Genomic DNA, 12,316 nt, shown 5'->3' with positions numbered 1-12,316 from the left:
AGTTTTTACTGCTTTTCGCCTACTACCATGGAGATTCCCTACGAAATTATCAGCAAACTATAAAAAGAACTTTACTCTCAGATAAGATGCCTTCCTTAAAACTTGGTCCCACCTTCCAAATGGAAGTTAATCACTCTTTACTTCTCTTTCTTTTTAGAGGGTATCCCATTAGGTAATTCAGAGGCAGACAGACAATTGCTGGAGGCTGCAAAGGCTGGAGATGTAGAAACTGTAAAAGTAAGACATAATCTTATAGTTTTGTTAACTTTGTGTTTTTATTTTGACCGTGTTTGATGAATCTGTACTGTAAAAATGAAAAATCTAGTTATTTATATGTGCATTGTTTTAAAAGGTAAATAATGCTAATCTAGTTCTGCTCTGCAAATAAGGATCATTGGGTAATGAAAGAAACTTTTTAGTTTCACATGCATCTCAATAAATACATCATAGTCACAAATTTAAATAAACTGCATGTTTATGGGAATGCATTTTGTCTAAAGAACCTTTTCATTTGTCTCTTTAAAAGAATAAGGTATATGAAATTATTGTCCATTATTGTTTACATATGACACATAAAACAGGAAAGGGAGAAAACTAAATGTATCCCTCTGTCTATATATTTTTTCTAGTTTCTTCATTTCTTTGCCCCCTCTACCTCTGTGAGGACCCAGTGTTTAAATATAGTAATAATATAGTGTCACCACCTTTCAGAGACACTGTCTCCTAATAATCTTCAATTTATCTGGACTGAAATATTTTTTTTCTTTCTCAGAAGAGCCAACTTGAGCCTGTCTATGGCCCCCATCTCCTGTAACAGTCTTCCCTAGAATAACCTTTTCTCAGATTTTGCTTTTACTGTAGAATCATATGTAACGTCTCAATGCCTATACCAGATATTTCTGTTACCTACAGAAACTGTATATCCAGCTAAGTAACTCAGAAGATTAAAATTTTGAAAGAGCAAGACTGCTTTTCAGGTCAACTAATATAAATTAAAATTAACTCGGCATGTTTCATGATTAAATAATTCTTTTTTTTAACAATCTTTTATTTTTTATTTTTGGCTGCATTGGGTCTTCATTGCTGCGCGTAGGCTTTCTCTAGTTGCAGCGAGCGGGGGCTACTCTTCGTTGCGGTGCACGGGCTTCTCATTGCAGTGGCTTCTCTTGTTGCAGAGCACGGGCTTTAGGCACTCGGACTTCAGTAGTTGTGGCTCGCGGGCTCTAGAGCACAGGCTCAGTAGTTGTGGCGCATGGGCTTAGTTGCTCCGCGGCATGTGGGATCTTCCCAGACCAGGGATCGAACCCGTGTCCCCTGCATTGGCAGGCGAATTCTTAATCACTGCTCCACGAGGGAAACCCAGATAATTCTTTAGTAATGCAATAATGTTAATTTTAATTTCCAAAGCCAGGAGGGGGGAAAAGCCCGGTTGTGTCCTTCCTCCCCACCAACACCTCCCCCACAGACTTTCAAAACAGTGCTAGGTCCTATTTGAGGGGGCATTGATAGGTAATAAGAAATTTTATAAAAAGCTAAAATTATTGATTTGATTCATGGCAGAAGTCTCTATTTCAACCAATTTCACTATATTTCTATATGGTGGTGTTAATCCTGAACAGACCCACCCACAAAGTCAGTTTTACATTTCCTGAGAACAAAATGTGAATGTTGGCCTCATCAGAACTTGAGCTCTGAGGACATTTATTCACTGTCCTTTTAAATAAAGAGATTTCTGGAAGTTGATTTAAAAGTCCATGTGATCTTTTCCTACTGCTTTATGTGTGTAGGTAGTACAGTCATCTCCAAATAACTTAAGGGGTTTTTTTTAATAATTTCATTTTTTGAAAGAAAAATGCTATTATGCAATTTTATTGTTTGACTTGTTTTATAGTTACGTTCTCATGCCCTTAATTAGAAGGTTAACATGATATTGAATGGGGGATTTTGTTTCTCTTACTGACTAACGACTCGTGGAAAAACAAATCACTTGAGTTAAGGGTAGTGAGCTGAGTTTTTTCCTGGAGGAGTGATAAGTTGGGCAGGTGGAGTTAGAGTCAACTAGCTGATTTTTGTGTGTGTGGGGGGTGGAGGTGGTGATAAAAAATTGTAATGCTCATCTACTTACATATGTTAAAGAGCATAAAACTACATTCAGTACATCTAATATTAAAGACCAGACTTTGTTCTCATAGAGATAGAAGAAGCCTAGAGGAAGAAATAGATGAAGAAAGGATGAGATTGGGGGCAGGAATTGGACTTAAAGAATATCATAATGCCATTGAATTGAGGAAGACCTTTCTCTATCCCTGTGATAGTCATTAGGCTGTCTTCCCTTACCTCTGCTTTTAAAGTCACTCAGAGGAGGGACTTACCTGCTGGCGCAGTGGTTAAGAATCCACCTGCCAACGCAGGGGACACAAGTTCGAGCCCTGGTCCAGGAAGATCCCATGTGCCGCGGAGCAGTGAAGCCCGTGTGCCACAACTACTGAGCCTGTGCTCTAGAGCCCGCAAGCCACAACTACTGAGCCCACGTACCACAGCTACTGAAGCCCACGTGCCAAGAGCCCATGCTCTGCAGCAAAAGAGGCCACCGCAATAAGAAGTCTGTGCACCACAATGAAGAGTAGCCCCTGCTCACCACAACTAGAGAAGGCCCATGTGCAGCAATGAAAACCCAACACAGCCAAATAAATAAATTTAATTAATTAATTAATTAAAAAAATAATAAAGTCACTTAGAGGAAATTTATCTCCAACAACCTTTCTATTCCTTGTATATCTCTAGACAGGTGGCTTGGTATGAATCACTTGGACATATTACCCAATGAACACTTAATTATGTGCTTGGTTGTGTTTGTTTACTGGTGAGCTATCAGGCTAGATACTTTTTGGACATCTACTATTAGAAAACTTGTCTGAGTGGACAAAATTAAACGTGAGAGCTAGGGAGTTAGAGTGGCCAGTGATAACTACCAAACCTAGCAGCACTTGACACGTTAAAAATACTCATTCTTAGAGCCTGGCTTCAGACCCATGAAACACTGTTTCTCAGTGGTGGGACCCTGAATGTATATATCTTGTTTGGGAAGCACTGAAGAGCTTTATCAGACCTGTTACTGAACCTGTTGAGATAAATCCACTAATAGCTGGCTCCTTTGGTTTATTAGGCTTAAAGTTATCCCTGCTTTTAGGGTAGGGTAGTTTAAAAAAGGGGAAATGGGAAGGGTTTTTACTAATATTCTTTACTAAAATACTCGTGACTTTTTTTTGAACACCATGATTTATTATCTATGTTGCTTTCCTTCCCCAAGTGTTCATACTTTTCATGCAGAATACTCTTGAGTATTTTGAGTGTTACTCTGACAGCCTTTCTCAGCTAGACTTCCTCATATGAACCAACAAAACACAAAAAAATTCTTTGAGTGACTTTTTTTTAATTCTCCCAAGGATGGTACCTAACCAATAGCATTCTATTAGTTAATTCATTCCATATAGTACAGTATAATTCTCTAAGTGTAATTCCTCAACTGCCAGCATCAGCATCACCTGCAAGCTTGTTAGAAATGCAACTTCTCAGGCCCCATCTCAGACATACTGGATTAGGAAATCTGGAGGTTGGACCCACTGCACATGAAAATTTAAGAACTACTGTTCTAGAACAGTACTTCTCAAACGTTAATGTGCTTACAGATCACCTAGAGATCGTGTCAGAGTGCAGATTCTGATTCAGTAGGTGGGAGTCTGAGAATCTCAGTTTTTAACAAGTTCCCAGGTGATGCCATCGTTCTTCTATGATCCAGTGTATCTCTACCTATATTTGTCACAAAATGAAAGCTATGATTGCTTTCAGGTACTTGCATTACCTTTATGTATATAGCAGTAATGGGAATAATAAAGTTTACCTACTAGCTTTAGCAAAGGTAGATGATTATAGATAAGAGGACCAGAGGGATTCCCAATAAATGACAAGATGAAATAAGAAGAATAAATAGCAAAGAGTTTCTGGAAATACTGATATGATGAAACAAGAAAATAAATCAGACATTTGAAATTTCTACTAAATGAATGAAAATAAGTCAGAATATGTAGCATCATGTGTATGAGAATACTGATATGATGAGACAAGAAAATAAATCAGACATTTGAAATTTCTACTAAATGAATGAAAACAAGTCGGAATATATAACATCATGTGTATACTGTGTTACGTCCTATAGAAATTGTGTACTGTTCAGAGTGTCAACTGCAGAGACATTGAAGGGCGTCAGTCTACGCCACTCCATTTTGCAGCTGGCTATAATCGGGTGTCTGTGGTGGAATATCTGCTGCAACACGGAGCTGATGTGCACGCTAAAGATAAAGGGCAAGTACCAACAATTGCCATGGCCTCTCTGTTCCTTTATCTGACCTTTTTAGGAAAATCTGAAAACACTTTTATGATAGATCGTAGTTCTTTTATTTTCAGAGAAGTCTGCTTCCTAACTGGCTTAAATATAGCTTCTTAATTTCAGTTAAGATTTTATGATGAGTAGCATTTATATAAAGACTTAGTTGCATAATGCCTCGTAATTTTATAATGGCCAAGGAGATTACAACAATAGTGTGATGCTGATTTTTAATGTGGTAAATTTTTCAGTTTGCATTGAGGATACTTGAATTCTTCCAGTTTATCTTAAAATTATTCTTCTTTAAAAATATGTAATTCTTGGGACAAAGTGAGAGAGTGGCATGGACATATATACACTACCAAATGTAAAACTGATAGCTAGTGGGAAGCAGCCGCATAGCACAGGGAGATCAGCTCGGTGCTTTGTGACCACCTAGAGGGGTGGGATAGGGAGGGTGGGAGGGAACGAGACTCAAGAGGGAAGAGATATGGGGATATATGTATATGTATAACTGATTCACTTTGTTATAAAGCAGAAACTAACACACCATTGTAAAGCAGTTATACTCCAATAAAGATGTAAAATAAAAAAAGAGAAGAAAAAAATATATATATATATAATTCTTGGGAATTCCCTGGCAGTTGAGTGGTTAGGACTCAGTGCTCTCACTGCCGTGGCCCCAGGTTTGACCCCTGGTCGGGGAACTAAAATCCCATAAGTTGTGCTGCATGGCCATAGAATAGAATAGAATATTCTTAATTCTAGATATTGCAAAATAGATGTTTGTTGTGTTCTCTGCAATTCTAAATATTTTTTAAATGTCCTCTCTGCCCACCCCCCCGCCCCAAAGTAATTCCATTTCTGCTTTCAATAAATTTAGGTTCTATAAAGTTAAATCAGTAAAATTTCTTATGCAGGTCAAGAAATTTATCAGCTGTATGTAATTATTTAAATTAAAATATATCTTTGTGTTGTGTTGCTTTTCAGAGGCCTTGTACCTTTGCACAATGCATGTTCTTATGGACATTATGAAGTTGCAGAACTTCTTGTTAAGCATGGAGCAGTAGTTAATGTAGCAGACTTATGGAAATTTACACCTTTACATGAAGCTGCAGCAAAAGGAAAATATGAAATTTGCAAACTTCTGCTCCAGGTATATTTAAGTACTTATGGACAGGGTATATTATGTAGAATATGTTTATGATATTTCTAATAATTCTAATATAAACTTAAACTAGTTAGGGGGTAGGAAGCAAAAATCTAATTCTGTACCTAGATTTCAGAATAAATGTCATGAACAGTATAAGCCAGGTTTATTTAGTACTAATGAAATAGATAGTACTGGTTTATCTATACTGGTACCAGTGTAGATATTTTATAGTAAAAACGAGTATAGTTAAATTTATATGAACATTGAAATATGTTTGTGAAAATAAAAACAGCATATGTGAAAGGTAATTTTTAGTGAAATACTACCTTGTTTTGAATGTAGTTTAAAATTTTGACTATGTTATTGCATTGTTAAAGCCCAGTAATATTTAAGTGCCTCTGTATTTTTTATTGTAATTTTTTATGTATTAAGCATTATTAACAGTCATGTTAACCTTTAAGGTAGAGTCTCTGTATAAAATAGTTTTCTTTAGCTCAGTGCTTTGTGACCACCTAGAGGGGTGGGATAAGGAGGGTGGGAGGGAGATGCAAGAGGGAGGAGATACGGGGATATATGTATATGTATAGCTGATTTACTTTGTTATAAAGCAGAAACTAACACACTATTGTAAAGCAATTATACTCCAATAAAGATATTTTTTTTTTAAAGTTTTCTTTGGTATCGTTACATTGAATATTTTCTCATTGACCAAGGGCAAACTTAAGCTAATTCCTCCCTTTCTGTTTTTCACATGCCCAGCATGGTGCAGACCCCACAAAGAAAAATAGAGATGGAAATACTCCCTTGGATCTTGTTAAAGATGGAGATACAGATATTCAAGATCTACTTAGGGGAGATGCAGCTTTGTTGGATGCTGCCAAGAAGGGTTGTTTAGCCAGGGTAAAGAAGTTGTCTTCACCAGATAATGTGAATTGCCGTGATACCCAAGGCCGACATTCAACACCTTTACATTTAGCAGGTAAGTGAATGAAGTGTCACAGATTGAGGCTGGTGACATCTAAGATTCGTTTTACCTGAGTAAAATATTTCCTGTAAGTAAATTTGAAAGATTCAAATCAAGTATCTTCTAATACAACAATTATACTCTAGTGTATTTGTACAGGGCCATGTTCACTTTAGCACTAGCATGTTATATTCATTAAGAACAATCGAAAGAGGCTCTGCCAGTCACCATGTACTTTGGAACCTTTATTCCAGATCATCATATTGTTTGAATCATCTTTGGTGAGTGTGTTTTGGCTACAGAAACTTTAAAAATAGGCCTGCTGAGCTGGCCGTCCTCATGGAATGCTAAATCTTTCCATTCTTCTGATGATAGCTGTTAAGCATAAGCAGAAAAAAATCTTTAAAGACTTCCAGAAGTTACATAAACTTCTTGTTATTTGTCATATTAGTTTGTTAAGGCCTGCCTCAACAAATTACCACAGACTAGGTGGCTTAAACAACAGAAATATATTTTCTCAGTTCTGGAAATGTTGGCAGGATTGGTTTCTTCTGAGGCCTCTCTCCTTGGCTTGCAGTTGGCCACCTTCTCTCTGGGGCTTCACATGGCCTTTTCTCTGTGTATGTGCATCACTGGTGTCTCTATGTCCTAATCTCCTCCTCTTATAAGGACAGCAGTCACATTAAATTAGGGTTGACCCTAACGGCCTTGTTTTAATTATATCTTGAAAGGCCTGATCTCCAAATACAGTCACATTCTAAGGTACTAGTGGTTAGAGCTTCAACACAGGATATTTGGGGAATACAGTTGAGTACAAAACATTTGTTCTAAGTTTTCACTCATAAGATTGGCGCAGTGTATCTTTGTCTTCACTGCATGTAATGCAGCATTGTGATTTCAGCACAGCTTTTTGAGCTGCATTGAAGATGCTAGGGGGACTTCCCTGGCAGTCCAGTGGTTAAGACTCCATGCTTCCACTGCAGGAGGCATGGGTTCAATCCCTGGTCAGGGAACTAAGATCCTGCATGCCACTTGGCCAAAAAATTTTTTTTAAATAAAAACATTAGGGCTTCCCTGGTGGCACAGTGGTTGAGAGTCCGCCTGCTGATGCAGGAGACACAGGTTCGCACCCCGGTCAGGGAAGATCCCACATGCCACGGAGCGGCTGGGCCTGTGAGCTATGGCCGCTGAGCCTGCGTGTCTGGAGCCTGTGCTCCGCAACGGGAGAGGCCACAACAGTGAGAGGCCCGCATACCGCAAAAAAAATAATAAATAAATAAAAATAAATAAAAACAATAAAGTTACAAATGCATATTCCTTTAAAAAAGAAGATGCTAGGAAATGGGCCATTAAAATCACTGAGCTACAACTAATACTTTAGTGGAGTTGCATCATAGGCACATTTGACTCATACAAGTTTTATGTAAATACACGTGGTTTGAAAAGAGAAAAAAAAGGAATGCAGGTGTTTCTGCCACTTTGTGTAATGTAGGAGGTGTAAGTTTACTCTTCTCTCAGTTCCTTTCAGTCTCACAGTGTGAGCAACTATGTTCCTAGGATTTTGTTGTTTTGGGGGGTTTTTTTGTTGTGTTTTTTGGCCACGCCTTGTGCAGCATGTAGGATCTTAGTTCCCCAACCAGGTGTTGAACCCGGGCCCCCTGCAATGGAAGTGTGGAATCCCAACCACTGTACTGCCAGGGAAGTCCCTTAAGAGATAATTTTAGTGTATGTGGTTTTTACCTTTAAATTATGACCCCATGTAAGTTGGAACCCCGCTGGCAAAGGAAAAGAATTACTCCATCTGTGTGTCTTTTAGAGCATTAAAAGTGCACTAAAAGTGATAAGCCACAAATGCTAACAAAGCGAGGTAAAGCTTTTCGTCTTCCACCGGCAATCAGGAGTTTCTAGTCCATGTAAGACAAAATGTGGCCTGACCTCTGATTTGAATTGTGCTCTGCATAGTTACGTATATTAGCTTTGTATCTTTATGGTAGCTTACCTAGAACATTTAATATTACTATTTAAGTCTGTGTTCTTTGTAAGTGGCAAATACGTTGTATACACAAAATGTTTCTTACTTAGGCGGTATTATACCTTGAGATCTGGAAGGACTTTTGGATTTGGTGTAGTATTTAGCTTATGGTAGTTTTGTTTTTCTTTACTTGATCTTACTAAATTTTTTTTTTTTTTGCTTTATATCTTTCAGCAAAAGGCTGAAAACTACAGTAAAAATGAATGAGTTAAATACTTTGAACTATTTTAAAGTTTCAAGTGATACCTGATTTTATGTTGACAAAATTAATTTCCAGATTTGCTTTCAAACTATTGATTATGTGTCAAATAAAATATACATACTTTACTGTGAGCATGCATTTACTAAGATAGCTGAAAGCTGGGAGGTTACGGTACATTTATAAAATACTAAGTTTTATTACTTCATGGCTTTAGCAGCAATAGATTCTGCTGCTTGTAGAGATGTGCACCCTTACATTCTCTCTAGCAAAAAGCATGTCCTTGTGGCCTTCTGGGGAAATGGGGCCCTGAGACCCACACTGATGTGTTGTCTTCTGCTCTGCCAGCCACTTGTGTTCCTAACTTGGCTTTTATATGATTGGATGCCTTTTGCTTGCAGCCTTGAGACCATGTACCTGAGTTCAGGAAGTTGTGTATACAACAACTATGAAGGCAGGGACTTTGGTAAGAAGGTTTTAAAAGGAAAGATTTAAGTATAACAGTCAATAGAACTTTAGAGTCTCCAAAACAAATGGGTATCATTACTGAAAGCTTCCAACTTGAGGCCAGTGGGCAATTTTTTTTTCATAAGATAAATCTTTAATAGACTCCATTGGAGAATTTCAGATTTCTATAAAAATCTCTTATTTTTAAAATCCTATCTATTCTTTGTATATAGATATATACATATATGTAGCTATTTTTTATATTAACAAGTAATTTAACTTTTTTTCTAAATTAGCTGGTTATAATAACTTAGAAGTTGCAGAGTATCTGCTACAACATGGAGCTGATGTGAATGCTCAAGACAAAGGAGGACTTATTCCTTTACACAATGCAGCATCTTATGGGGTAAGTTCTTTCACGTTACCTTGAAAAATGTCTGAAATTTTCAAAGTGAAAATCAGTATTACAATTCAAAAGGAATTTAGTTTGACTTTCTCATTTTACAGAGAAGTAAATATGAGAGCTAAAGAGGTTAAATAACTTCCAAGTTTCAATTCCGAATCTATTGTAGCTTGCCATGTGACATGCAGCACGTTTTGTCTTTTGTTGTATTACCTTTCTTAGCACATATATCTTACTTTCAGTGAGATGTTGGTGATTTTGTTTATTTTGTTGGTGCCCAGAAACTCCCTTGGGATTCATACGAATCTGTAGAGATGAGATGCGTTGTTCCTGACTTATAATAGCCTTGAATGTTAACAATCAGTATTGACCATCTTCAATTGATTAATTAAGGAAGGCTGCTGGTTTATAAATTGATGTTTAGCCATTATAACACTTAAATAAATTAGAAACTGTTAACGTCCTACTAATTTAGTTCCTGTGTAGAATTCTTAATTATTTTCTAGATATTTTCTCAAGTTAGGTAAACGTCTACTACTGTAATTTTTAATCAGCTACCCATAAATTATGATGATGGGGGGAAAACACAGTTTTTCATTCTAGAGTAAGTTTGAAACTGGAAAAATAGGTATATAGCTGGTTTCTTTTTAAGAACTAAAGTACAATAAAATAATATTTCCGACTGTAACAGGAGTATTTTCTTTTACAGCATGTAGATGTAGCAGCTTTACTAATAAAGTATAATGCATGTGTCAATGCTACGGACAAATGGGCTTTCACACCTTTGCACGAAGCAGCCCAAAAGGGACGAACACAGCTTTGTGCTTTATTGTTGGCCCATGGAGCTGATCCAACTCTTAAAAATCAGGAAGGACAAACACCTTTAGATTTAGTTTCAGTAAGTGATGGGCTCTTTGAAAAATCTCAGTGCTTTCCTGACTTTTTAAAATTCACTTGGTATGTATAAAATGTCTTTATGGTGAATGTGGCAAAATCTGGCTTTTAGCCCAATTTAAATTTTAGACCTCTTTGGTATTAAAATATAATGAGTAAATAATAGAATTATCAGTTACTGTAAGCTGAGTACTTTTAGAAATGGGAAAAAGAAGTATAAGGTATAGCTGCTTACATTAGTTAGGAAACAAGCAGGCAAGGCCCTCAGTGGATGCTGTTACAGTGCATAGGGCACAAGATGCTACAGGCCCATGGGTCTTTATGAACTTCCCCAGCTGGGAACATGGCCTTCAGGGTGCAGCTGCAAAGCCTGCCTTTATAGAGATTTTCTTCCCTCCCAGCACTGCCTCATCCCAAAGATTTTATTGCTTACCCCACCAAAACTGTTCATGAAACAAGTTTGTTCCTCCAGTTCTCCATGGGAAGTCTTTTTTTCTTTCCTCTCCCAAGGAAACTCCTGTAGGTGTCTCCATTGTGGCCTCCAGCCTCTGCTTTGGCCACTGTGATGCAGGTGCTTCTCTTGCCTCTGCCACTGAGGACATTGACCCAGAGCAGTGGAGGGAAAAGGGGAAGAAATTCTTCTTGAGGTGGAGAGGAAGGGGAGTCTCTTCTGTGCACTGCTTTCTACTGAGATTCCGCTGTTGCAAGTTACATTGAGAAGCTGATTTAGTTCAGCTGCATCGGGGGTTGGATAGAATTTTCTCAGCAGGCTGACAACCCAACCATATATGCAACATTATTTCTTAAGGGAAATATCCTTCCAGTTCCAAACTACCTTAGAAGTGACCTTTTCTAATTCAGTCTGCACATATGTTAGTCCACTAGATGTAATTAAGTGACATTGAAACAGGGTGCACTAAGAACATGCATGGGTTTTAGAGTCAAACAGACCTGCCTTAGAATTCCAGCTCTACCACTTACAGTTGTACAGTGTTGCAAGTTGCCTAACCTCAAAGCCTCAGTTACCTAATCTCCAAATGCAGGTAAAATATATCTGGTTAATATGAGAATTAAATGAGGTGATGTATTTAAAGTCCTCGGCGTGATATCAAGTACATAAAAAGCACCCAGTAAATTGTGCTAATGTTACTTTTAAGTGTTAGATACCAACTATGAGTGTCATGGGAGTCCTCAGATTCAGGGGAAGAAAAAGGTGAGGATTGAAAAGGCAGTATAAATGAAAAGCCATGAAAATAAGTACTGTTTACTTCTTGCTGAATGTTAATTACTTAGTGTCTTAATTGAGCATTGTTAAAGAATAGTTATTTGTTACTTATTAAACAAATTAATATACCAGTAAAGTGGGGATTTTTTTTCCATTCCAGTAGATTTGATTAAAACGATTATCTTTTTTCCTACCCTTCCAAATGTTCAATTTTGAGGAACAAATATATTACTGAATATTTTCCAAAAAAAAAAAAAAAACCTCATTCTATTTACTAAAGTTCTATGTAGATTGAATTACGTCTTCAGAATGCCTTTAAAAGGTTTTAAATCTTTTAAAAATTTATATTTCTAAAATTCATTTCAGTGCTTTTCAATCATGATATCTTAGGATTTTTTTCTTGCTTTGCCACATTTAACAGTTTTATTTTGTATGTCTCAGAAGATGTGTTCTGTATTATGTTTTATGTTTAATAGCTGAATATCACTTATTTAGCTGAATATTACTTATTTGGTTCACTTTTTAAAATAATTTTTATATAATAAGCAATTCTAGTGCAAATCTGCTGGGTTTTTATCATATTTTTTAATGCGTTCTATTGGGTATAGTATAGAA

At 37.0% G+C, this 12,316-nt stretch overlaps 1 protein-coding gene across 2 annotated transcripts in view; it reads left to right on the top strand.

Moving 5' to 3' along the window:
• The window catches only part of TNKS2 (tankyrase 2), a 62,696-nt gene that overhangs the window by 32,087 nt on the left and 18,293 nt on the right, over nt 1-12,316 (top strand). For both annotated transcript variants that reach the window (XM_060102034.1, XM_060102044.1), the window contains 6 exons: nt 158-237; nt 4,217-4,362; nt 5,375-5,540; nt 6,297-6,516; nt 9,476-9,585; nt 10,292-10,480. In XM_060102034.1, coding sequence (XP_059958017.1) covers nt 158-237; nt 4,217-4,362; nt 5,375-5,540; nt 6,297-6,516; nt 9,476-9,585; nt 10,292-10,480 — 911 coding nt within the window. The remainder of the gene's footprint in view (nt 1-157; nt 238-4,216; nt 4,363-5,374; nt 5,541-6,296; nt 6,517-9,475; nt 9,586-10,291; nt 10,481-12,316) is intronic.

This window comes from Mesoplodon densirostris, chromosome 1 (assembly GCF_025265405.1).
Source record: "Mesoplodon densirostris isolate mMesDen1 chromosome 1, mMesDen1 primary haplotype, whole genome shotgun sequence".
NCBI classification, from domain to species: Eukaryota; Metazoa; Chordata; class Mammalia; order Artiodactyla; family Ziphiidae; genus Mesoplodon; species Mesoplodon densirostris.
The sequence above is the reverse complement of the archived record's forward strand: the minus strand, read 5'-3'. Positions and strand labels throughout refer to the sequence as shown.